This window comes from Crocuta crocuta, unplaced genomic scaffold, assembly GCF_008692635.1.
Source record: "Crocuta crocuta isolate KB4526 unplaced genomic scaffold, BGI_CrCroc_1.0 scaffold124, whole genome shotgun sequence".
NCBI classification, from domain to species: domain Eukaryota; kingdom Metazoa; phylum Chordata; class Mammalia; order Carnivora; family Hyaenidae; genus Crocuta; species Crocuta crocuta.
In genome coordinates, this window is record NW_027551573.1 from 11,463,772 (window position 1) to 11,490,800 (window position 27,029).

General features: G+C 36.5%; 1 protein-coding gene across 1 annotated transcript; it reads left to right on the forward strand.

Moving 5' to 3' along the window:
* On the forward strand, window positions 1–27,029 carry SHCBP1 (SHC binding and spindle associated 1). The gene is made up of 13 exons (XM_077751307.1): window positions 1–114; window positions 3,031–3,198; window positions 3,376–3,491; window positions 4,925–5,133; window positions 10,063–10,155; window positions 13,106–13,339; window positions 13,426–13,594; window positions 13,899–14,019; window positions 17,181–17,312; window positions 17,948–18,066; window positions 23,695–23,781; window positions 24,158–24,299; window positions 25,882–27,029. Exons 1-13 carry the CDS (start codon window positions 6–8, stop codon window positions 26,205–26,207), a joined length of 2,025 nt encoding a protein of 674 aa, XP_077607433.1. The 5' UTR covers window positions 1–5; the 3' UTR covers window positions 26,208–27,029.

Consider the following 27,029-nt stretch of genomic DNA (forward strand, 5'->3'; position numbering starts at 1 on the left):
TTGAAATGGCTGACGGGTTGCTGGAGGGTGGCGAGCTGGGGTCGCAGGCGATGGCTCCGCAGCCAGAGCGCATAGGCTGGGCAGTAGAGGAGGAAACACTGCCTCTGGAGAAAGGTGAGCACCTGTTACGCCGGGCCCGAGGAGCCGCCTCCTAGCGGCAGACCATTTCCGCGGGGGCCTGGGGCGTTGGGACCCTCAAAGGGCGCCTGGATCTTATTTGGGCTTCCGGACCCAGCTAGCAAGGGTGGCTGTGGTGACAGTGCGAGTCTCCGACCGCCGCTCAGAACGCCAAATTCGGGAGGTACCTTGGGCATCTCCCCTTCTCCCCGTCCCATCTGGCTTCTGCTTCTGCGAGATTGGAGGGAGTTGAACCAGGCCAAGAATTCCCAACCTGGATGTCTGGGTGTGTTTCCGGGTGTTTTGTGTGTGTTCAACTGTGGGGAGATGTCTCCTATTTTTCTTCTCCATCTCAAGGTAGATCATGAACCACTCTCCCCTTAACTGAAAGAGAAGAAACTTGAATCTTTGGCCTAGGTAGCCCTGCCCACTGAGAGTAGGTGACACGCCCAAGGTTAGAGGAGCCAATATGGGACAGTCTAAAAATAGAACCGAAGTGTAATTCTCAGTCCTGTCTAACTCTTAATGGAGATTTCCATTATTATTATTATTATTATTGTTATTATTATTATTTGTCCTGATATTTTTAAGCTGTTCAGAATTTTCCTTTACCGTTTTCAGTTGGCTTGTATAGTGGAAAGAGTCTGGTAAAGTAAGAAAATATATGTATGACTTAGTTCCACTACTAATCCCTCTTATGACCTAGCAGAAATCACTTGACTTCAGTTTTCCTATCTGGAAAACAGAGCCAACGGTCTTACAGAATGTTGAAGATTAAGTGAAATAATTTGTGAAAAACAATACTCTCAAAGTGGCGGTAAAGAATTGTGCTGAAGTAAGGTATCCTTTGCTTTTTTATATTTTGTTAAAATACACATAAAACGAATTTAACTGTCTTAATAATCTTTAATTGTACAGTTCAGTGGTATTAAACATATTCACACTATTTTGCAGCCATCACTACGGTCCATTCCCATAACTCTGTCATCTTGTTTTTTGTTGTTGTTGTTTTACAAATAGTTTATTGTCAGCTTGGTTTCCATGTAACACCCAGTGCTCATCCCCACAAGTGCCCTCCTCCATGCCCATCTCCCCCTCTCCACCCCACACCCATCAGTCCTCAGTTTGTTCTCAGCATTCAAGAGTCTCTCATGGTTTGNAGTTTAACTTCTTCTTTAACTCTGTCATCTTGTAAACTGAAACTCTATTCCTACTGAACAATAATTTATCATCCTCCTCTCCCTCATCCCCTGGCTATGATCATTATACTTTCTGTCTTTATGATTTTGACTAAGTACCTCATTATCAGTGAAATCATATAGTATACTGGCTTATTTCATTTAGCATCATGTCCTCAGGGTTCACCCATGGTGTAGCAGGTGTCAGCATTTCCTTCCTTTTCAAGGCTGAATAATATTCCATTGTTATGTATATATGACACTTTATTTATCCATTCATCCATTGATGGACACTTGGATTGCTCCCACCTTTTGGCTATTGTGAGTAATGCTGCTATGAACATGGGTGTACAAATATCTTTTGGAGGTCCTGCTTTCAATTCTTTTGGATATATACTCAGAAATGGAATGGGTCATATGGTTCTTCATAGCAACTATACCATTTTACATGCCTACAACAGTGTACAAGAGTTCCTACTTCTCTACCTCTTCATTAACACTTGTTTCCCTGATAGTTTTTCTTGTTGTTTTTTGATAATAGCCATCCAAATGGGTTTGAGGCGAAGGTATTATTTCTTTAACATTTATATATACTATTTATTTTTTACTCTTGTGATTAACAAATAATTTATTTAATTATCTTAATTTAATTGAAATAGGCATGCTGTTTTCATCTTTCTTTTATAGGCAAGGAAACTGAGGCACAGAGAGATCGCCTCACAGCTAGTGAGGTATTAATGCCCTTTGAAGTTCATGTGCATTGGCATTTGTGAGCAGTAGACCCCTGAATATACTGTGGGTCATTTGTGAAGTCAGGTAGTTCTAGTGGCCTGAACAGAGGCAAAGAAGTCAAAGGAAGGAGAAAACACATGGATCTGGGGAGGTGGGGTGGGAAGACTGCTGTTAATAACAGTCTCAGATAAGATACCCTCCCTGAAACAACCTATGGATATTATTTTGCCAGCATAAATGCTACCCTCAGCATTGCTTATTTAGTAGCCATTTTGTCTATTAAGAACATCGTATTAGACAGGATTAGATATGCCACTGGCCAAATCATGCCTTATAAAACATAAGTACATACAGCCCAAACCTAATGTGATTAGCATTTTCTAATCTTTTCCTTAGACATAGTCACTAAAATTAGTGAGGAGGAACCTAGTAGCTTTAGCAAAGTAAACCTTATGCGTTATTAAGAATCTCTCATCCTTGTTTATTGAGGGGCCATTGACAGACTGATATTGAAGAAAATAAAGAGAGGCTTCAACTAGTTTTGAGAAGGTATATAGGAAACCTGCTCCTAACTTTAATGCAGCTTTAGGGAATTGTTTTTGGAAAAAAAAAACACTATAAGATATTTGACCATTATAAGTTGCCAGCTATAATAAGAATCACAGCTTAAAGATCCTTTAAAGTAGATCTTTGGTGACTTCTAGTGAATAAAAAACAACCCTCTTCCTCTGCCTCTGTGAAAAACTGCACAGAACAACAAAGACCTAACCTATGAAAGATTTTAAGTTCTTACTGTTTCAAAGTAGAACTTGGTTTTTGCGGTATTTTCAAGTTTGGAAAACTGGTTTCTTCTGATAGTGATAAAGGTGAATAAAGCATTGCTCCCAAATCCTTGTTTATATATTTTTTGGAACTTCTAAACAAGGGTATGAAATTAGAAGCAGTCCCTAACACTGGAAGTGTCTGGGGTAGTTAAGCCTGATTATTTTTATTGTTCTTTTAGGTCTATTCCAAGATGAAGATTCATGCAGTGATTGTAACAATCATGATAAGCCGGGTACTAATTTACAAAGTTTTGTGCCTGAAGGAAAGACTCATTTCCCAGAAATATTCCAGACAAGTCAACTTTTGTTCTATGAGCGATTTAGAGCTTATCAAGATTACATTTTAGGTAAGTAGGTTTTTTTTTTTCTTCTTTACTGCTTTTATCTTTTCAGTTTACAAGTAGATTGTCTATCTCAGTCCCCCAGACTGCCAGTTTGTTCTGAGAAAGTGGATTTAAGTAGATTTATTAATTTTTCTCTGCTTTATGCAGTCTTAATTCTTATTGTGTTTATTTTGTTTGTAGCTGACTGCAAGGCCTCTGAAGTAAGAGAATTCACAGCTGAGTTCTTGGAGAAGGTCCTTGAACCATCTGGATGGCGGGCAGTCTGGCACACTAATGTGTTCGAGGTGCTGGTTGAGGTAAATTTAATTCTGTTGTTAAGACATTTGTCTCTAGCTAAAAGCACTTTCCTTCAGACTGTTACAGCCAAAGTGCTTATTTTTAATTAAAGTTTATGAGCTGATTGAAAATAGCATGTTTTTCACATCTAATTGTCATGGTGCATGGAGTGTTCCACAAATTTTAAAGGCAGCCAAAGAGGAGCTACCAGGGAATTGAGGTGGTGTAAGTTTCAGTGTCCTTTGACAAGGGGAAATGGATTATAAACTTATGAAGTGGAGGAGGTATTTGAGACCATTTAAAAAATAAAGAGCCTCATTATGAAGTCAACGGAGTTTCAATTAATTTTTTACCTTCTTAGTTGTAGCCCATTAAGTAACTCAAACCCAACAGGCATTTTAAAACTGGCCTATTTTTTTATGTTACAAATTTGTAGATATGTGGTTAATCTCTTGATAATGTGTCCCATTGTCAAAAGTAAAAACAATCTTATTTTTCAACTTTTTACACTAAATTTGCACTCTAATTACAGCTATGAATTTTTCTCAATATTTGTTAACTGGACCACAAAAAAACCTGTTCCACTAAAATGTTAAACCATGAGTGAAAATACAAGTTGTTGCTGCAGCTACTTTAGAAAATGACATCACTTTCTGCAGAGATTATGTATGAGGCAGTGGATTGCAGCTGTTCATGGGGACTCTTAAATTTTGGATTATGCTAATATCTTGGTTGCAGTAAAGGCCTATTAATTTGATTAGGATACCATCGTCACCATCCATTCTTCCATCCATGTTCAATCTCCCATCTCCATCCTGATTCATTCTCTAAGTTGTCAGAGTCATTGTTTTAAAAGAGAAATGTGCCATTCCTCTGCTTAAAACCTCTAATGCATTGCACTTACTACAGCCTTGGTGTTGGCTTTGTGGCTTCTCATTGTTTAGAGAACACAAAATCCAAGTTCCTTCCAATGCCCTTTCTGTCCTGATCTCCTTGCCCCTCTCTCTCACTTCATCTCCTGCTGCCCCCTCCCACGCCCATTTTTTCCCTTTGGTTCCAGCAAGAAATACTGCCTTTCTGCTTGCCCCAGCAGCCAAGCTTGTCTCTGCCACAGGGCTTTTTCACCTGCCTGATCTTCAGATGGCTGCTTCCCTTTCATCCTGTACATCACAGCTAAGAAGTGACTTCTCTTCACCGTCCCAGCAACACCAGACCATCATCTCTGCTAGTTATGCTTTGTCATATCCTCATCACTGTCTTGTTTGTTTTCTTCTCAATTCTCAATTACAACGTAAGCTCCATATGGGTAAGAACCAGGCCCTTCTTGTTTATTTTTATACTATGGAAGAAGGCTCCCTGTTCCCATTTCATGCTTTAAAAAATCAAAGCTATAAGTAGTGTTTTATATTTGTCTTAATTTTGATTTCTATGTAAGTAATATTTTGAATTTCAGGTCACAGATGTGGACTTTGCAGCCTTGAAGGCAGTAGTGAGGCTTGCCAAGCCGTACCTCTGTGAATCTCAAGTGAGCACTTTTACCTTGGAGTGTATGAATGAGCTCCTCGATCTGAAGGAACATCGGTTGCCCCTGCAAGAGCTGTGGGTGGTGTTTGATGACTCTGGAGTATTTGACCAGACAGCTCTTGCAATTGAACATGTCAGGTAGGAAGATAGTTGATAAAAATAACCTCATGGCCTGAGACTTCGATTGAAATGCAGTAATTCTGGTCTGCATTATATACCTACATTTAAAACTCAAACTATAAAATTGGTCATTGCAATATTTTAAAATGTTCAAAGATAGGGAATTTTTTTTAATTAAAAAGATTTTAAAAGTATTTTATATTTTCATTTTGAGATAATTTCAGACTTATAGAAAAATTGGAAAAAAAATACAAAGAATTCCCATATGGCCTTAATTCAGTGTCCTCCACTGTTAACAAAAAATAAGGGATTCTTCATTTGGTTTGTATATGTTTAGAAACTCTTAAAAGTTCTGGAGGCTAAGGCTTATGATTAAAGTACTTGAATATGAGGAAAGGAAAGAAAGTGAAGGAGGTGGTACATCATCTCTTGTACACCAATAAGACACACTTTTTTTTTAAGAATGTGTCTGGCCAAAGATGTTTTCTCAGGCCACTTCCAGGATACTTAGGGGATGTGTTCATGCCTTTCAACCTTTTTTGGCATACCTGATTTCCACTTGAACATATGCAGTCTTTGTCCCTTAAGTGAGAAGGAAAGTCCCTACCTGGATTAATTGGTATGCTTTAAAAAAATTAATTACAATATAGTTAAGATACAGTGTTATATCAGCTTCAGCGTACATTATAGTGGTTCAGCAATTCCATATATCACCCAGTGCCTATCAAAAGTGCTGTCCTTGAAGCTTAACAGAAGACCATGGGGAAAGGGAAGGGAAAAAAAATAGTTACAGAAAGGGAGGGAGGCAAACCATAAGAGACTCTTAAATGCAGAGAATAAACTGAGGGTTGATGGGGGTGGAGGAGAGGGGAAAGTGGGTGATGGGCATTGAGGATGGCACTTGTTAGGATGAGCACTGGATGTTATATGTAAGCCAGTTCAACAATAAATTATATTTTTTAAAAAGTGCTCTCCTTAATTTCCACCACCTATTTCACCCATTCCCTCCCTCCCCTCCCCTCTGATAACCATCATCAGATAAATCTTTTGTCAGATAGTTCCTGATATAGATAATTCTTTTGGGTCTTCTGTATTATAAGTATATTCACTAAGGAAGGTTGACTTTTGGCAATTTAAAAATGGACTTCTATTCCTCTAGGAACTGGGAGACTGGATAATATAATGATCATGTTAATAGCGTGGCACAGTGTCTTGTGGTTTTCACTTTTTATACCATTAGTGAGTGAACCTGGTTTTGCTGAGCTTAATTTCAATGCTCCACAAAGAAGCAGAGTGTTTGGGGCCCTGCTTTCAAGATCTTATGGAAAATTTCTAATTGTACATAAGAACTTTTAACCATAGATATTCAGTATTTGCCCAAGCAACATACATCTAAAGAACTGGCTTCTGTTCAGAACCAGAATAATTGTCTTATGTTTCTCTCCCTAGAAAAAAAAAATCTGTCAACTGAAGCCTTTGAAGGTAAAGGGATAATTGATGAGTTTAGGAAATTAGGAATCAGAGAATCAATCTTTATGAGTATTGAAGTTGGTAGAAAGATAAATATCTGGAATTAGTAATGGTATTATTTGAAGGTGAGCCTGGCTAAATTTATTCTTCATTTTGAGGACTCCAATTCTGGTCAGTGCCCAGAAAAGTTCAAATTATTAGGGTTCTTATTTGTTTTTTATTCAATGAATATTCAAGTGCAGGGTCCTGAGTTGAAGGTGAGATTTGGCTGGTGCATGAAACAGACTCAGTCACCATCACCAGGGGGCTTCGTTCTAAAGGTGGGAAATGAATCTTTTTTTTTTTTTTTNGGTGGGAAATGAATCTTAATCACACGAAGGTATAAATGTGATTGGAAACTGCAGTGAGTGCAATAAAGATTTAGAGTGTTCTAAGACTAGGTCAGATGGCTGTTACATGGTTGTCTCCTGAGGAAATGACATTTGAACTTGGGTCTGAAGAGTTGGCTAGGTGAAAGGGGTTGTAGCAGGGGTGGGGAGGGAATGGGTTCAGGAGCTGAGTGAATTTAAGGAAGTGAAAGGCCAGCCTAGCTGGGGTAGCTTAGAGGTTGTCAGGAGTCAGAAGATGCAGGGTTTCATCAGCCAATTAGTCATTTTTGTCTGTAAGAGCACTGGGGAAGCCCCAAAGGGTTTTTATTCAAGGGTGAATAGGATCAGCTTTGTATTTTAAAAGATTTATTCTGGCTACTGTGTGGAAAACAAATGGAGGGAGATGTCATAGGAAGACCAGGCAAGAGAGTGGACTAGAGTGGGGTATAGAGAGGACACATGGAGGCTTACTGAGAAGGTAGGGTAGCTGGGACTTGGTGGCCGAGTGGATGTGGGGGATGAGGAGATATAAGCGAATAAACACTGGAAGGCGTGCAGATGTGAGTGATGTGTGTGAATGCCCAGTATGATAATGGTGAGGATAATACTTGAGCTGGGTCTTGAAATGTGAATAATAGCTTACCAGGTGGAGAAGGTGGACAGCCTGACCAGCATGTCACATGGAGGTTTGAAACAGCTTGTGAAATGGGAGTTTGCATGCAGGAGGTCTGAAAAGAGAGGTGCTCTAGAGCCAGATTGTGAATCCATGTAATACTGCCAGCCTCAGGAATTTGAACTTCATTGTGAAGGCAGCAGTAGGCAGAGGTTTTTTTATTGAGTAAACGCATGCTCAGATTCTTTTTTCTTTTCTTTTCTTTCTTTCTTTCTTTTTTTTTTTTTTTTTTTTTTTGAGATGACTAGAAGGTGAAGAGACTGGCAGTCCAATCTACAAGAATTAAGAGATGGCTTTATTTTCACTGTTCCTTTCTTTTCACAGCAGAACTTCTTGACAGAGTTCTGTATAGTTGCACTCTGCACCTCCTGGCATTCCAGTAATGCTTCTGTCCCATGGTACCACTGATATTATGCTTAAATTTAGTCACCAAAGTCCTCCATGTTCTCCTTCCCAGTCATCTATTCTCTGATCTTATCTTGCTTTCCCTCTCAGTCACATTCTAGTTATATGATCATTCCCATCCTCCTCACACACACACTCCCAGTTTCTTTGTCATCTTGGCTTGTTCTCTCTTGCTCAAAACTTTAAAATGTTGAAGTTACCCAGGGATTGGTCCTAGACTATCCATCCTTCTCTCTCTTTAATCAGCCCTGGAAGCACATTAGAATTACCTTGGAATTGCTTTTGTTTGCTTGTTTTTTAATATTTTTTTATTTTTGGGAAAGTGCAGGCAGGGGAGGAGCAAAGACAGGGGGACAGAGGATCCAAAGTGGGCTCTGTGCTGACGTGCTGACAGCAGCAAGCCCAATGTGGGACTTGAACTCATGAACTGCTAGATCGTGACCTGAGCCAAAGTCAGACACTCAACTGACTGAGTCTCCAGGTACCCCTACGGATTGTGTTTTATAGGAGTAGTCCAACTAATACATGAAGAAAGAATGATAGGATCAGAATATCACTATTTTGCACCTTGCAATAAAATAAAGATTCTAGGCAATAATCATGATTGGCTGCTAAAACCACTGGTGAAAAACTGATGGGAACTCTGTAGTAGATAGATCAGGCTGACAGCACCTGAATCAACTGGTCATTGTTAACTTCATCATCAGAAGAGATGACCAGATATCATACGCTACCTGATGGAAGTACATTGTGTCTCCCTTTAAGTATCCTTGCCAAAATATCTTTCCTAAAGCTGATTAAGTTTTTAGATCTTACTTTCTGTTTACCAGAAGTAAAAGAAACAGAAGAACATGTTAAATGACCCCATGGGGATGCAATCAATAAAATTCAGAGTGTGGGAAATTGTTAAATATATTGCAAGGAGAAAAGGAGAGAGAGATAATCTATAGAATAAATGTGATTTAATTAAATGCAATAGCTGACCCTTGTTTGTATCCTGATTTGAACAAGCCAATGATAAAACAACAGCAACAATAGGGGAAGAGACAAATAGGAAAAATTCAATACCGACTGGATATTTGGATGTTAAGAAATTATAACATTTTCTTGGTATAAAAATTTATTTTACAGCTACATACTAAAATTTGTGATTGTTGTATGTTTGACGTTTGCTTTAAAGTAAATCCAGTATTGGAATCGTGGGGATGGGGAGCAGAGAAGTAAGTGGGTAGGGTAGAGATGAAGTAAAATAGCTTATGTATTGATAATTGTTGAAGCTGGGTAATGCATACATGGTATTCATGATACTATTTGTTCTTGTAGATGTTTGAAATTTTCCATAATAATAGTTTGTTCAATCACTTGGGGGGGATTAAAAAAATATGGATTCTGCACTCAACCCCTTTCCGTCTCCTGCCCTTTGCAAGGGTTCTGATTTATTGGTCCTGGGTAGGTTTGGGAATCAATTTTTAAAAGCTTCCCAGGGGATTCTAACATGCAGAGCCAGGTTTGAGAACTGCTGTTTTATATTATGTCCCTAGATGATCTCATCTGTTGCTTTAAAGCTATCAGTATTCTGACAACTCCCAGATTAATGTCTTTAGCCCTGATCTTTCCCTTGAGCTTTGGGCTTATATATTCATATTTACTCTTGACATCATCCACTTGGAGGTCAGATAGGCATCTCAGTTCAAACATGGAGAAACAGAGCTGATATCAACCCCAAATCTTTTTCTCTCCCAGTCTTTCCTATCTTAACAAATGACACTACCATCTACCCAATTACAGATGGTCAATAAGTAGTTCTTATTATTTAAAAAAGGTGATAATGGAAACAGTGTTGTAGAAAAACTTCTTTAGCCAATCCAGAAAAGTTCTTGTATGACTCACAACTATCAAGTCTAACATTTATGCAGCATTCTGTACCATTGCTGATACAGTTGTTGTGGTTTATTCTTTAAGCTTGCACCCCTCCAGAACCCTAATACTGAGCCAGTGATTGAATTTGAATGATATGAATTTCCTTTTCAGGTTTTTCTATCAAAACATTTGGAGAAGCTGGGATGAAGAAGAGGAGGATGAGTATGATTATTTTGTCAGATGTGTTGAACCTCGGTTGAGGTTGTAAGTATTTATTAGTGACCTTGTCTGTGTTGGAAAAAGAGCTATCCATGGTTTATTTTATCTGTCTGGTGTATGTGTACTCCAAGGGCCCACACATAGTAGCAGGCTGCTCTGCAAATAGGATAACCCGTTGACGAGTTATTAAATGAAACTTGTACAAGTGCAGAGAAACCTATTTTTAGTGTTTATACACTGAGTCTAAAAGCAGAGTTCACGGACACTGAAATTAAACAACTCATTGTTTTGTAAGTCTGAATAAAACTCAGTTTAGTGAATGTGTTTAAAAGAAACCCAGTGTTAAATTCAAAGACAATTGTTTGAAAAATAGTGAAGTTAGTTGAATTATAGAAGATTTCTTTTGCTTTAACTTTTTAAGAGTACTTTAAAAAATATTTGGCTTTATTCTAAGTTCCTACAGTAAAACACACTAGGCTAAACTAACAATTATCTCAGGATGAAAACAAGGTCAAGTTCTTGTCCTTAAATCTTATTTGACAAATGGATAAAAATACTAAACAGTTAATATTGGTGGTGCATAAAAATTTCCTAACTACTGAAACACATTCTTCTTCTAATTTGTCATATTTTTAAATGGAAAAACACATTACAAAAAATCTAACTTAACCATACAACATACATAGTATTCAGATTTACACTAGATGGTACTCTAAGACCAGGTAATTTTCTTGTATTCATAAGTGGTAGTTTAATAGGCAGTGCTGCAATAAGAATAAAATTAGAACTTGCACTCAAAAAAAAAATTGTAGAAGGTGATTTTTTCCCCTATGTGAAAGGTGATTTTGTTACATAGGTAAGACAATAAGTAATCCTTTACTTTTTTCTGGAACCCAATTAGATTTAGTAAGTTTCTCTTGATTTACATAGTAAATAATAAGTAAAAATATGTGAAAAGTACAGTTAATGGGTCTTCTTGGTTTAGAATTATGTGTGATTTCTATTTAGCCTTTCCAGTTTTTCTATCATGTATTTCCTATTTTCCCATAATATATTCAATAAAATGCCAGAATTTCAATAAGTTTGCATATTTTCTAGTTTTGTTATGCTTGCTCTTAGAGAGCAATGATTGGTTTTGATTGAAGTGAAATGTAATGGTAGGTGAATAATATGTATTTAGCAAATTTGATCTTTACTTGGAAAAGACTATTCTGATTTGACAGCTTTACATGTTCAGACGAGAGATGATTTACATACATACCTTTTACATGCCTGGCAGATGGGAAAGCATAATGGAGGAATTTTGCTTTCAGTTATGGAGAAAAAAAAACTATGGTACTTGATGGGGAAACTAGAATGTTATCAAATGTAGGCAGACTCTTTAAAAAGGTCCCTGGGCAAAGAGAGGAGTAGCGTTATCACTGTGCAAGATTTAAAGGGAATCAAACCATATTGTCTTGATTTTGCACTGTGAGGTAAATATTTTTCCTTTTTAATTCAAAACACTGTACTTCAAAGCTTATGAGTCTGAGACACAGATGTTGGTTCATTGCTTCCAGACCACAAAGTATCACTTTAATGAAAAGAAATAAGCTGATTGGCATGGATATTGGAAATGCTAAAAACTTATTTTAAAATTTGAGTCTTAATCTTTATAACTTAATAGACCTGATCAAGCAGTCAGTGGTTTAGTTCCCAATTTTTTGTTTGCAAAGTGGATTTCTAGAATATCTTTAAATGAGTATGGATTAACCAAAGCAGACAAAATCCTTGCTTTTCAAGCTTCACCTAATTTACTTACTTGAAAAGTGGAAAAAGAATATTTTTTATTCATTTTAAGTACTGTTTGAATGTTAACTGTAATTTCATGTAAATTTGTTTAGGATGTGGTTCTGTTTTTCCCCCTATCTTATTTAGAGCATGACTAAGTTAGAGAAGCATCATCTAAGGCAATAGTTTTCAACCTTGACTGCACATTAGAGTCCCCAAGGAACTTTTAAAAAAAACCTCTCTACTTCTAGAGACCAATTTAATTGGTCTGAATGGGAACCTGAGTATTTGTATTTTTAAAAGCTCCCCAGTTATTCTAATATGCAGCCAAGGTTGAAAATTATCTTCTAGCCTCAGGCATAGCTAGTCAATATACTTTTAACTGAGAAATAAAGCAATTATTTTAAAACACGAGGTAATGACAATAATATTGCAGTTTATTTTCAAATCCATTAATTTCATATGCATTAACTTGATTGTACATTCATAAATTATTTCATTGCATCTAAAAATACTTTTTGTTCTGTCTATATATTTGAGAAGGTATACAAACTAATAATAAATTTTAAGTGCCAATAAGGTTATCCAGTACAAGGTTATTTTGTTTTAATCATGCTCTAGTTTAGTAATGGCAGCTTTATGTTTTTTTCTGAGAATCTCAAAGGCTTATGTTTTTGAAATACTGTTATAATCTTCCTAAGGGAATATTCAGCATAATTTTGTGCTGTAGTGCTTTAAATGTGAGGAAGGACTAGATGACTTCAATCATTTTTATTTTTCAATCTTATAAATATGGTAATCTTCAACATTGTTATGAAACTACTTGAGATACTTCCCTTCCCAGCCACACTCTCAGATTGCCTTCTGACATTCACTTATTAAGATTTTGAACCTAATATATGAGAAAATAATTTTTATTAAATAATGATTACAAATTGTGAAACATGAACTTTCAGTGTTTGTAAATCACAAATGCTTGGATCTGAGGGCAAAACCTAGCAACTCCCCAAAGCAAGAAAAGCTAGTGACTTTAATAAAGTGGTCCTTAAAACTTTGAATAGCTTCCACTTACAATAGAGTACTTTTCAGAAAGACTTAACATGTACTGAGTTATTGTATTATAAAATGCTTTTCTTCCTGATCTTTGAGGACTAACTGCACTGCTTTGATGATAGGAAAATGTGTCAGAAAGACAGTGTATTTCAATTTGCTTTTAAACTTTCAGGCATTATGACATCCTTGAAGATCGAGTTCCATCAGGACTTATTGTTGATTACCGTAATTTGTTGTCCCAATGTGAAGAGAGCTACAGGAAATTTTTAAATCTGAGAAGCAGTTTGTCAAATTGTAACTCTGATTCCGAGCAGGAAAACATCTCCATGGTTGAAGGGTTAAAATTGTATTCCGAGATTGAACAGTTGAAACAAAAGCTAAAACTCATTGAGAATCCTTTGTTGAGGTATGTGTGTCTTTGTTATTCTTAGTTGGCATCTTTTCTAACAAGCTATCTTACTGAGAACTGATAGGTCTATTGGTTTCTCTAAGATACGTGTTTGGTTATCAGAAGAATTCAAATATCCAAGCAAAGGGCATTCGTCCAAATGGTCAGAAGGTCACGCATGTGGTCTCCTCCACCATGATGACTGGTCTGCTGCGGTCTCTGCTCAGGGACAGGCTTTGTCAGGAGCCTTGTAAGGAAGAAACAGAAATTCAGGTAAAAGGAATTTTTTGTCCCAGGTGGCTTTTTCTCTTCTAATTCATGCCAGATTTTACTGAATTCTACAAAGCATTTATAAGAGCTTCCCAGAGTTGATTTATTGTGAAATGGGTAGTAGTGAGAACCCTGCTTTTCATCAGCATTAGTCACTTACTGAGCATGTGTTGGGTTCAGTGCAGTAGCCAAGGAGATATTTTTAAGTATGTGTTTTTGGCACTTTGAAAGTGAAACATGAGGGTAGCTAGATGATATGTAGGTTGCTTTTGGGGGTGTATATTTCCAATATGTTGTTGTTTTCTAGTTCCATAGTGATCCATTGTCTGCTATAAATGCCTGCTATGAAGGTGACACTGTGATTGTTTGTCCTGGCCATTACATGGTACATGGCACATTCGCCATTGCTGACTCCATTGAGTTGGAAGGTGAGTCTGGAATATCATACAACCAAACTGTCTTGCATGATATGCTTAAGAAAACAGTAAATCACTGATCTTGTTGAAGCTCCAAGAATATAATTAATTCCATTGGATTTCAAATGAATTGCCTGAAAATATTTTGAGTATTTAGGGGCGTCCAGGTGGCTCAGTCGGTTAAGCTACTGACTCCTGATTTGGGCTCAAGTCATGATTTCACAGTTGTGAGATCGAGCCCTGCCTTGGCTCTGTGCTGGGTGTGGAGGCTGCTTAAGATTCTCTCTCTCCCTCTGCCCTTTTCCCACATGTACCCACCCACCACATGTGTTCTCTCTGTCTCTCTCAAAAAAAAAAAAAAAAAGAATTTAAAGTGTATGGGGCATTGACTCAGTGTTTGAGAATCTTGAGGTATGATTTTTTGTGGCATTATATGTGTTGGGAAAACAAGCACATAGAGGAAAAAAAGACTGCTAGGAGGAAGCATATTTTCCAGATTATAGGTGGTTTATGGAAAGGAAACTTCATTTCTAGAATAAAAATTTTCCCTAGGAATATTCTTTTGAAGTTTATTATTTTTTATTTCCTGCCTACTCTTATTTCTTATATGTTACAGATATGTTGATGCATGGTTTTTGTTTTAAATTTAACATTTTTGCATAGGTGTAGGTCCAACTTGAAAGTGGACCAAAAATAGTTATTTTATTCATTCTTTAAAAGCTTGCTGAATGTCAAATCCTACTTTGTATCTTGACCAATGTGTACTTTTGAGAACATTATTGTTGAAAAATTCTATTAAAAATAACTTTTTAGCTGTCATAATCTTATTGTACATTTAGAGTGATTCCTAAAGTTAGGTTACTTTACAATTGTTCTTCTTGGTCCTGTTTATTTCTATAACATGTCAAATTTAGACGCATCTGTTCAACTATTTATCAAAAGAGCTTCAAGTTAGCAATAAAGCTTGTAATGCCAAAAATCGTATATCATTTTGGGACTTGTGCAGCTGTTCACAAACTGCTTAAGCTATGTTCTTTATCTTTATCTTGTCAAAACTTCTTAATGGAAGCAAGGCCGGGAGTTTAATCTCCTGCTGTTCACTAGTATATCACTTCACCCCCTTTTTTGTTTTATGTATGTAATTTTTGTTCTTTCTCCTCTCCAATATTTGATATATAATAGATGTGCGTGTATAAATAACACATCTGCAGGATAAATCACTACAATAAAAACACTTTATTTTTTGGCATAGTGAAAATAGCATTGATATTATAGATTGTATGGTGAATAACCGTTCTTCCTAGATTGGTGAGGAAATTAATAATGAAATTACCAAATTGTCATAAATAACTATATAGGATTCTGAGAATTAAGTGTAAAAAATGACTATAGATTTGCTAATAGGGGGCATTTCTGAGAATTTGGGGAATCAGGTGGTATATCTAATGTGAATATATGGAGTAATTGTTCATGAATAAGATTAAAGCTTATATGATAGCATATCTGACTGATCTATAGCTAATAGTTATCACAAGAGATATATAATTGTGTACCTACCACGTGCAGGGTGTTAACAGCACCTAGTGGGGTTTTTCTTTCTTGTTTAGTACATTTGGTTAAGTGATGGTTTTATGTTTTAAACTGCTATGAATATGTAGCTTGTTAATGTAATAATCTTATTTTTTTCTCAATATGGCAATTCTTTTTAGTTTTTATTTATTTTTGATGATAAACATAATGGTTATTGTAGAAAATGTTCCAACTACAGGCAGACACAAAAGGAATCAGAAAAAAAAAATTCTTATAATCCAGTCATCCAGAGTCCCATCACTGACATCATTCCCAAGTATGGAGTCCCCTTGCATTCTTCTCCAGTGCCCCTGAAGGCTTGTCTGTGTCCTTTGAGTACAGAAAACTTTATTGGTTTTGCCTGCTTAATGTAGTGACTGCTTTCATTTACTCAAGCAAAGCCTCATCTTAGACATTGAGAGTTAGTTCTTACAGCTTTTTTCTATGTGGTTCTGTTTTATTGTGAAAGTCAGGCAACTTCTCTAGTCTTCTGATACTCCAGTTTTTTGCAAGTCCATTCAGAGTTCTGGCCTGCATTATTAGTTTGGAATTTGTAGAGCTCCACTGGTTTTTTTGTTTTGTTTTGTTTTTTTGTTTTTATCTTTTTTAATTTTAAATATTGTCAAGTTGGTTTCCATATAATACCCAGTGCTCATCCCCACAAGTGCCCTCCTCCATGCCTGTCTCCCACTCCCCCTCCCCCCACACCATCAGCCCTCAGTTTGTTCTCAGCATTCAAGAGTCTCTCATGGTTTGCCTCCCTCCCTCTTCCCAACTATTTTTCCCCTTCTTCTCCCCCATGGTCCTGCGTTAAGTTCCTCCTAATCCTCCTATACGTGCAAACATATGGTATTNCACTCTTGATTCCCTTACCTTTGGGGATGTGTCAAGTAAGAAATTGCTGTGGTTGAGGTCAAGGAGGTTGTTTCCTGCTTTCTCCTCTAGGGTTTTGATGGTTTCCTGTCGAGCTCCACTGTTTTTTATTGGTTCACAAGGTAGACCTGTTTTTTCAATAACTGAAATTGTTTTAAGTCCCTTTGTCAGGCTCTAAGTCAGTTTAAGAGAATACTAAAATTTTAAAATCTTTAGAAATGCCTGGTATTTTCAAACCTAATGTGTATTAGGATAATAGGATTTTAGAGTTGGGAGAAAAAACTTGTAAGAGTTAAATGCATTTTTAGGACTTTTTGAACCAGCTGTGAGTATTTAGGATTTTTTGTTTGTTTGTTTGTTTTGGGGTTTTATTTTATTTATTTATTTTTTTACAAATAGTTTATTGTCAAATTAGTTTCCACATATGGATTATTTATTTTTATACAGCAGGTTTTTTTTAAGCAAATTTAGTGCTGAGCTGGTCTGAGATAGTTGATAGGTTAGTCTTTCTGATACAGGGGTAAATTGAGGAGTAGTTGTTATTAAAAAATGTATACCCTGGTTTAAATTAAATAAGATATGTGGAGAGATTAGATTTTACTGAAACGCAATTTGATTGACTGGTCTCAAATATCATTTGTAGTCATTTGAAATAGAGAAATCTACTGTAGCAGTTTTGTGGTTAGACATTTCCCCTCACCCATCTTAAATGCTCTTGCTGTCTTCCTTAGGATATGGTCTGCCAGATGATATTGTGATAGAAAAGAGGGGCAAAGGAGACACTTTTGTGGACTGTACAGGTGCAGATATTAAGATCTCAAGCATAAAATTTATTCAGCATGATGCTGTAGAAGGAATCTTGAGTAAGTATCTGAATATTTCATGTATTATTTTGTTCCAAGCTTTGAAGGAAAACTTTACTTTCCCTGGAAGATGCAATTTAATAAACTTACTCTTGAATATATGGAAGGCTGATTATTTATTTATGTACATAACATGATGACTTAAGGAAGCTTACTCTAAAGTAAAAAATAGTTCAGTCTTTTCTTGAAAATTTGTTAGTTTAATATTGGTTTCTTTGTGATCATTTTTTTTCCTTTTAATCATTACAATATTGTGTTCTTTGTAGTCGATTTAGCCCTAGACTCAACTGTGCTGGTATTTGTTTCCTAGGATCTATATCCCCTTTCTAGAATTGGCTTCCTTTTCTTCTCCCTTCCAGGATACTCATGAAAGTTACCTTCTGATACTTTTTTGGTAGTGAAAAGTGCTTTTTAACTTGATCTCACATTTCTGAGATCAATTCATTCTTTCTTAAGAATGTTGCTTTTAGAATTTTAGTCATTGTTTTGTAAATTATAAATTTGTAATTCCAGTAACAAAGTTTAAATGGCAGCTAGAGAAATATATAGACCACCTAATAATGTCAGCTCTAGGCCATTTCTAATTTGGAAAACACACATTATTTAAAGCATTTGATTGCATGTTTTCATTCTAGTCATTCACCATGGTAAGACCACATTGGAAAACTGTGTGCTGCAGTGTGAAACTACAGGAGTCACAGTGCGAACATCAGCAGAATTTTTAATGAAGAACTCGGATTTATATGGTGCCAAGGTAGGATAATCTCTTGTCTTTTGGAGAAGAAGTTTAGGCTTAAGTTCTAAGTAAGTAAAATGTGGGACTAAGATGTAAAGGTGTACACTCCTGTTCTCTTTCCTCAAAGAAGTTCAGACACTTGTATATACTAAGTCAGCCAGATTCAGTTGTGTAAGGAAGAAAAATAAGAAATCTCACAGTTTCTCTAGGATAGCTTTGAGACTTAGACCCTTCACATTTGTTAATTTTGTAAACAAGTTTGTAGCAATTGAAGCTCAGTTGCTTTTTATAAAATAGACTTTTTATTTTGAGATTATTGCTGACTAATGTACTGTTGTAACAAATTATACAGAATGGTCCTGTACATATACTCTGTACTAGTTTCCCCCTAACTGTAACATCTTGGAAAACTGTAGTACAGTAGCACAGCAGGGTAACATGATTCAGTCGAGTATTTCCACCACTCCAAGGATCCTGCATATTGCCTTTTATTTGTTTGTTTGTTTGTTTATTCTTTTATTTATTTGTTTGTTTAATGTTTATTTTTGAGAGAGACAGAGTGTGAGTGGGGGCGGGGGGTGGGGCAGAGAGAGACGGAGACAGAATCGGAAGCAGGCTCCAGGCACAGAGCCGGATGCCAGGCTTAAACCCACCAGCTGTAAGATCATGACCTGAGCTGAAGTCAGACGCTCAACCAACTGAGCTGCCCAGGTGCCCCTGCATGTTGCCTTTGATAGCCATATCTGCTTGCCTCTCCTTCAGACTTCTTTGATTACTGTTAAACTTTAGCTTCTTCTCCATTTCTATTACTTCATCATTTCAAGAATGTTATGTAAACATAATCTAATATATAAATATAACCTTCTGGGATTGGCTTTTTTCACTCAGCACAGTTCTCAGATACTTCATCCAAGTTGTTGCAGGTACAAAGCGGTTGTTTTTTGTTTTTTGTTTTTTTATTGCTAAGTAGTATTCTGGCATATTACAGTTTGTTTAACTGTTCACCTGTTGAAGGATATCTGGGTTGTTTCCAGGTTTGGGCTATTGTAAATAAAGCTGCTGTAAACATTTGTGTACAGGCTACTATGTGAGCACTTTTCATTTCTCTGGAGTAAATGCCCAGGAGTGTACATGGTAGCTACATGTTTACTTTTGTTTTTGTTTTTTTTAAAGACATGGCCAAACTGTTTTCCAGAGTAGTTACATCATTTTACATTCCCATCAGCAGTGTTTGAGTGATATAGTTTCTCCATATCCTCACCAGCATTTGTTTGTTTGTTTTTAGTATGTTTAATTTTAGCCATTCTGATAGGTATGAGGTTTTACTTTCATTTACCTAGTGGGTAATCATGTTGAACATTTTTTCATATTCTTACATGCCATCCTTATCTTCTCTTCAGTGAAACGTCTATTTATGACTTCTGCCCATTTTCTAATTGGATTATTTATTCTTTTTTACTGTCGATTTTGGAGAGTTCTTTTTATATTCTAGATACTAGTCCTCTGGTGGACTTCTACAAAGAAAAGCTTTATATGTCAGTGAAGTCCAATTTATTGATTTTCCCTTTTATGGGGTAGTTAAGTGTCAGAGCTCTTATACTCTAAAACAGCCCTTTTGCTGTTAAGTATAAGAGCTCTTTGCCCAGCCTTAGATAATCAAAGATTTTCTCTTATTTTTTTTCCTAAAAAATTTATAGTTTACATTTTACATTTAAGGTCATGATCCATTTTTGAGTGAATTTTGGTATAAATATGAGTTTTAGATTAAGTCTTATTTATTTTTTTTACCCATAGATGTCCAATTGTAGCCACACTATTTCTTGAAAAGGCGACTCTTCCTCCAATAACTTCGTTTTGTACCTTTGTCAAAAATCATATGGAAAATTTGTGTAGACCCATTTCTGGGTTCTCCATTCCATTCCACTGCTCTGTGTACCTGTCCTTCCACCGATATCTGCTACTGTATGTTAAGTCTTGAAATCTGATACAGTGATTCCTCCTACTTTGTCTTTTCTAAAAGGGTTTCAACTATTCTAGTTCCTTTGCCTTATAAGTTTTAGAAAAATATTGTCTCTATCTACAAAAATCTTGCTGAGATTTTAGTAGGATTTCCAATAAAACTGTATATCAATTAGAGAAGTATGGACATCTTTTTTTATGTTGAGTCTTTCAATCTTGTGAACACTCTGTCTCTCCCATTTATTTTCATCTTTGATTTCTTTCATCAGCATTACATAATTTTCAGTATATAAGTCTTATATGTGTTTTCTTAAATTTGTATGTAAATATTCCATTTTTTAAGTGATTATAAATCATCTCATATTTTTAACTTCAGTGTCCATGTGTTCATTGCATCATCTCATATCATCTCATATTTTTAACTTCAGTGTCCATGTGTTCATTGCTAGTCTATGATTGACTTTTGTTTGTTTGTCATATATCCTGTGACCTTGCTAACTTTTCTTATTAGTTCTAGGAAGGTTTTTGTAGATTTCTCGGGATTTTCTACATGGACAATCATATCATCTGCAAATAGGGACAGTTTTATTTCTTCCCTTCTGATCTGTATGGTTTTGTTTCCTTTTTTTGCTTAATGGCACTGACTAGATCTTCCAGCACTGTTGAATAATGGTGGTGCGGATGGACATCCTCACTTGTTCTTGGTATTAGGGAGAATGTATTCAGTATTATACCATTAAGCATAAGGTTAATAATGGGATTTTTGTAGATTATCTTTATCAAGTTGAGTAAGTTCTCTATTTCTGTTTTGTGAGAATTTTTGTAATGAATGTGTTTTGATGTTTGTCAGATGTTTTTTCTGCATCATTTCATATGAATACATGATTTTTATTTATGGAAGAAAGAAAATGGTGGATTATATTAATTGATTTTCAAATTTTGAACCAGTTTTGCATCCCTGGAATAACCACAACTTAGTCATAGCCTATATTTTTTAATATATTGCTGTATTATATTTGCCAGTATTTTGTGAGGAATTTTTACATCTGTATTCAGGAGGGATATTGGTCTGAAGTTTTCTTTATTTGTACTATCTTTGTCAAGTTTTGTTATCAGGATAATACCAGCTTCATAAAATGAATTTGGAAGTATCCCCTTCCCTAATTTGTATTAATTCTTTAAATGTTTGGTAGATTTTTCCAGTGAAACCATCTGGGCCAGGAGATTTCTTTTTTAAAAGTTTTATAATTATGAATTCAATTTCCTTAATAGTTGTAGGGCTGTTCAAATGACCTATTTCATATTGAGTGAGTTAACAGATATGATCATAAGTTACAGAGTCCCTGTGGATGGGTGCCAGGTCTGTGGTGAAGGGCTTTCCCGTTTGGCCGCAGTGGTAGCCGTGCCTCCTGGAGCACCAGGTGTTATATGCACCATCTCCCACCCAGCCCATTAGGCCGCAAACCTGCCTGGGGAGGCAGGTGACCATTTCTTCTGCTAAGTTGTCAAATTTACAAGGATAGAGTTATTTGTGTGTCTTCCTTTAATCTTTAGTCTTTTGATATCTGCAGGGTCAGTGCTAGTATCTCATTTCATTCTTGATATTAGTATTTTGTTATAGTCTTACTGGTCCCTGAGGCTCTGTTCACTTTTCTTTTCCAGTGAATTTTCTCTGTGTTGTTCAGGTTGGGAAATTTCTACTGTTCTATCTTCTTAGTTCACTGATTCTTTCCTCCTTCTTTTCCTTTCTGCTGTTGAGTCCATCCACAGAGCTTTTTATTTCAGTTATCTTTGAGTTCTATAATTTTCATTTGGTCTTTTATATCTTCTGGGTTCTTTTGCTGAGACTTTCTATGTGCACCTTTCATTTTTCATATAAGTATGTTCATAATTGCTTATTAAAGCATTTTTATCATGGCTGTTATAAATCACTGTTGTCTAATTGTTAGGTCTCTGACATGTTCGTTTTGGCATCTATTTTCTATCTTATTCAGTTTGACACATTCCTGGCTCTTAGTATGATAGATGATTTTCCATCAAAACCTGGATATCTCGTACTGTAAGATGAGAGTCTGGATCTTCTGTTTTAGCTTTAATGACACCCCTACAGGAAGAGAGGGGATAAAGGGTGCTGTGGGTGGAGGGAGATAGAAGTCCAGGTTCCCCATTTTAGCCTCCATTGATGCCAGTTTGGGACAACTGTTTGTTACTACTGGGAGGGTGTGGAAATTCTGGTTTCCCACATGGTATCCACTGACACTGTGACCCGTGGTGGTGGCCTTGTTACCACAGATCAATGGTGACAGTCCAGACATTCTACCAGGCCTCCTCTGATACTGCTCTAGTGGAGAGAGGGAGTGGCATCTTGTTACTGTTGGGTGGGAGTGTATAGTCTCCAGTGATGCTGGTAGGGCCTTGTTATTGGCTGGTGGGAATGCAGATCCTGGCTTCCTGCTTGGCTTTCTCTGACGCTGCCCCATTGGGAGAGTTGGGGTGTCTTGTTACAGGCTTGAGAAGGTGGAAGTCTATTCTCTACCCTTGGCATTGGCCAGCATAGGCATGTGCCACTGTTTTTGTCTGTGGCGTTTGACTACTGTAGAGCTATAATTTTCTGAAAGTCTTCTGTCTTTCTAGACTGCCTGGTCTTTTGGCTAGAGAGTTCAGGCTTTTGGGGAGGCTTTTCTGGTCTGTGTCTGGTGTTTATGGATTGCCAGATTCTTCAGCTTCAAGTCTGGGGGAGAAAGCCCAATTGGCAGATTTTTTTTTTTTAACCTAACAGAGAGTTAGTGTATAGTGGGCCATCTAGGCACTACTAGATGTTCTTGTATCCCCTAAAGGGGGATTAATAATAACTATTTTCTATTGGTATGCTACTACTCTTAGAAAAAAAGCCTCAACATATAAATGGTTAATACCAACTCTTCATGCATGATATTGTGTACTAAATTATTCTAAAAATGATTCCTTAAATAACTATAGAGATTTGAGTAAATTATTTTTACTTCCCAAAGTGCTTAGTATAGTTTCAGGAAATAAGTTATTCCTGTTACTGTTACTTAATTGGTACCATGTGGTCCCAAGGGACAATGTGAAAGAATTGTGCCATGCATGGATCTTTCTGGTTACTTTGTATTATTGAGCCACTTGAATTGGTTGGTAATTTTAACATGTGTGTAATAGTGGAGGCCGTTAATTGTTCAGCTCATAGAAGTGATTTTTAAGTTATGTTGGGATGTTTTAAAACTGGTGTGTTTTTAAAAATTCTTTCTATCCTTAAATTGCAATATTTTACTAGACTCAAATACCATTCTCCAACTAATTTAGTATCTCAGAGAGGATGTTTATTTTGAATAAGTGAAAAATTGGTAAATATTCTATCTTTTTCCTTTGGCAGAATCAGAAAACTGACTTGTCCAGAATGAAAGGGAGTGGAACAATAATCAAGTGTTGATAATCTTAGCCAGTGTTTTTTGTGTGTATCTGTGTGTGGTTTTTGAAAGTGATAAATGATAGACAGCTTGCTAGAAATGGAGCAAATGGAAATGTTGATTAGAAATATCTAATAAAACTTTCTGTAAAACGCTTTGTATTTGTACTGTGTTAAGGTTTAAGAAATGATTAATAAATCTTCTCTTTTAGTCTTGCCTTAAAAAAACTGATTGTGATACCTTGAAATGTAACTTGTAGGGTGCTGGTATAGAAATATATCCTGGGAGTAAGTGCACCTTGAGTGACAATGGGATCCATCACTGCAAGGAAGGGATACTCATTAAGGTGAGTGCACCTGCTAAAACACCCTCTTTCAAAAGGTTAGAATAGTTTCATCTAAGAAATAATTATGTTTTGTTGAATTCCCAAGTTGAGTTCTATTGTTTCTGGGTTTGAAAAGCACAAACAGTACATACATCTTAAAAGTCATCTTGATATCAATAGTTGGTGATTGAGGGTCTTTTGTGAGAATACTTTGCTGTCTATAGACCTGCAGAAATGACAGAGGAATGCTGTGTCATTCAGAGCTCAGACTGTGCTACCACATATTAATAAGCTTAGTTTTCTACTTTTAGAATAGCCTGAAAAAAGTGAGAAGATTTTTAAAGCAGGCAGTGTTGAATGTGACAGTTCCTTAAAACATTTGTTTTCAATGTCATAGGACTTCTTAGATGAGCATTATGACATTCCCAAAATATCCATGGTGAATAATGTCATACATAATAATGAAGGTTATGGTGTTGTCTTGGTGAAACCTACAATCTTCTCTGACCTGCAAGAAAATGTCCAAGATGAAACTGAAGGTATGTTTTATTTAGTGATTTTTAAAAATAAAAATGAGATTCTAGTTTACTTTATTTCAGCATTAAACTCTGATTAAGCATCTGAGTCTTCCTCTTCTCCTTAACAAAGATAACTGGCATATGCTTAGATATGAAGATAAAGAAACTTGAGAAGGTTGTAACATTATAGAATCTCAGGGTGAAAGAAACTTTCAAGGTCAACTAGGTCACCTATTGATTCAAAACCCTGGTATGTGGTTTCTGTGGTACTGCGGTTCCCTTCTTAACATGCTTGGCTTTCTGTGCCTTTATAGAGTAAAACTGGGCATTTGATAGCAATGGTAGCTCCTGCTGGCATTTGTTAAGGATGGAGACAGAGAAATGCATGTGCCTGTATTTACTGGAGGGGATCGGGGAGTTTGTCTCTATTTTTTATTGGCAGAAGTAAATGCCTCCCTGTCAACTGTCTTTCTTGGCAGCAAAGCTGAGCTCAGTAGGAAATTCGTGGCTTTCAAGCCTTGACCCAGATTACTGTGAAATCTCAGTCAGAGAGGGATTAGGCATTGGCATGGATGAGTGGCATGGGTGAGGAAAATAGTCCTCATCATCCATCAGGATCCACTCTAGTTATATGAGTTCTTTTTCTTCTCACAGTACTGTAGGTCAGAAGGCCAGGTGGGCCTGGTTGTATTATGTGCTTAGGGTCTCACAAGGGTGAAATTGAGGGGAATGGGCTTTGATCTGAGAGCTCTTGGTGGGGGAGGATCTGCTTCTGAGCTCATTCATATTGTTGGCAAAATCCATTTCCTTGAGATTGTAGGACTAAGGTCTCCATTTTTATTGCAATTGGCTGAGGATTACGTCAGCTTCTAGAGGCCACTGTCCAGTCCTTGCCCAATAACCCCCTCTGTCTACCCAACCTTTCTCAAGAGAACCTTGCTTAAGACAAATTTTGTTCATGCTTCAAATCTCTCATGTTTTGAATTTCTTCATACTTTCCTCTTCTTCATCTAGCCAGAAAAAAACCCAACTTTTAATGGACCCATATGATTAGATTAGTGGCACTTGAATTATCTTCTTAAAGTCAGTTGATTAGTAACCTTAATTACATGTGCAAAATCCTTTTGCCATTTAACAATCCTGAAAGTAACACCAGGGGGCTGGGTGTCATAGGGGACATCTAGAATTCTGCCCCTCAGTAAGCATTCACTTCTAATGCTGGCATTAGCTGCTAGAAGGAGAGTTCCTTTGGGAAGAGTGGCACTCTTACAAAATCCTTGTGTCTAGCTCCTAACACCATGCTTAGTAGGTAGTCAATATCCAGAAGAGGTATGTTGAGTGAATGAGATTCTAGGATAAAAAGAGAAAAGAATTCAAAATTGATAATCCTGTATGAGGGTCAGAAAACCTTGGTACAAAGACTAAGACAGCTGTTCACTGAAATACTTATGGCAAAGAGTTTGTGGAATCCAGTCAGACGACAGCAGAAATCCTTGGCAGAAAAAACTTGAAAGCTCTAATTAGAATATAGAAATATATATGCTTTTTGTTGGGTTATTTTGTATATTTTACTGTATTTGTTATAATTTGTTTGTTTCTCCAGAAAATAGAGCACTTAAAATTCAGACAAGTGAGGAAGCAGATGCAGTGGAAAGGGTGGATCTAGAAGAGCTGATTCAGTGTGCAACTGGCAGAATGGAGCTTTATGCAAGATCCAACCTTTCCGAGCAAGTGGAAGGTAACTATGAAATTGTAAACGAACTAGTTGCTGCCTCCACACAGAAGGGCCAGATGAAGAAGAAAAGGTTGAGTGAACTGGGGATCACACAAGCTGATGACAACTTAATGTCACAGGAGATGTTTGTTTCAATTGTGGGGAACCAGTTCAAGTGGAATGGGAAAGGGAGTTTTGGCACATTTCTTTTCTGACCACTGTGATGTAAATAGATAGCAAAATATTGGATTTTGCACATGCTGCCCTGAGAATCACTGCTGCTATCATAGTTTGCTTCATGTCTGTATTTTATGCTTGATAAATGTACATCTATTTCTGTCTGCAGGTGTTGCACATGAAACATTCTCTCCTTATATGGTAGGTCATAAAAACATATAAAATAGAAAATATTTGAAGAATTCTTATCTAGAAAATCTTGCTTTCTCAAACACATAGTTCTCCCAGATTATTAAGCCTATCAGTAACTTTCTAGTGTAAATATACTTTTAACCTAGCACTTCAAAGGAGAAAGTCAGAGAATGCAAGATGAGTGCACAGAAATGCAGTAGGTATCAAATGTCAAATATGCAGTGTTATTACACTTGTCTTTTTCTCCTAATTATAGCAAGTCCGAATTCCACGCTATATTTGTATACTTGTCTTAAAATAAGTTTTTATGATTAGGAAGTTATCTGCATAATCAGACTTATTGAGAATTTGAGTGGGATGCATTTTTATGTTAAACTATGTAATCATCAAAATAGTAATAGATAGCATGGCAGTATTGAAACGGATATGTTTATTCAGAGCCAGTGCGTATATAGAACATTTTCACTGTTGTTGAATATGAATGATTAAAAAGAAGGTGTTTTCTTTGACCATAACAGTATTTTGATCAGATTTCAAATATCTTACACATAGTGGTTACTTTACAACCTATATCAGCTCTGTGTTCTTGAATATCATATTGTAAGACACAGCTTTTAAAGATATTTATATTTTTACGAAGTATATGTGACATTAATATGCTTACTGAT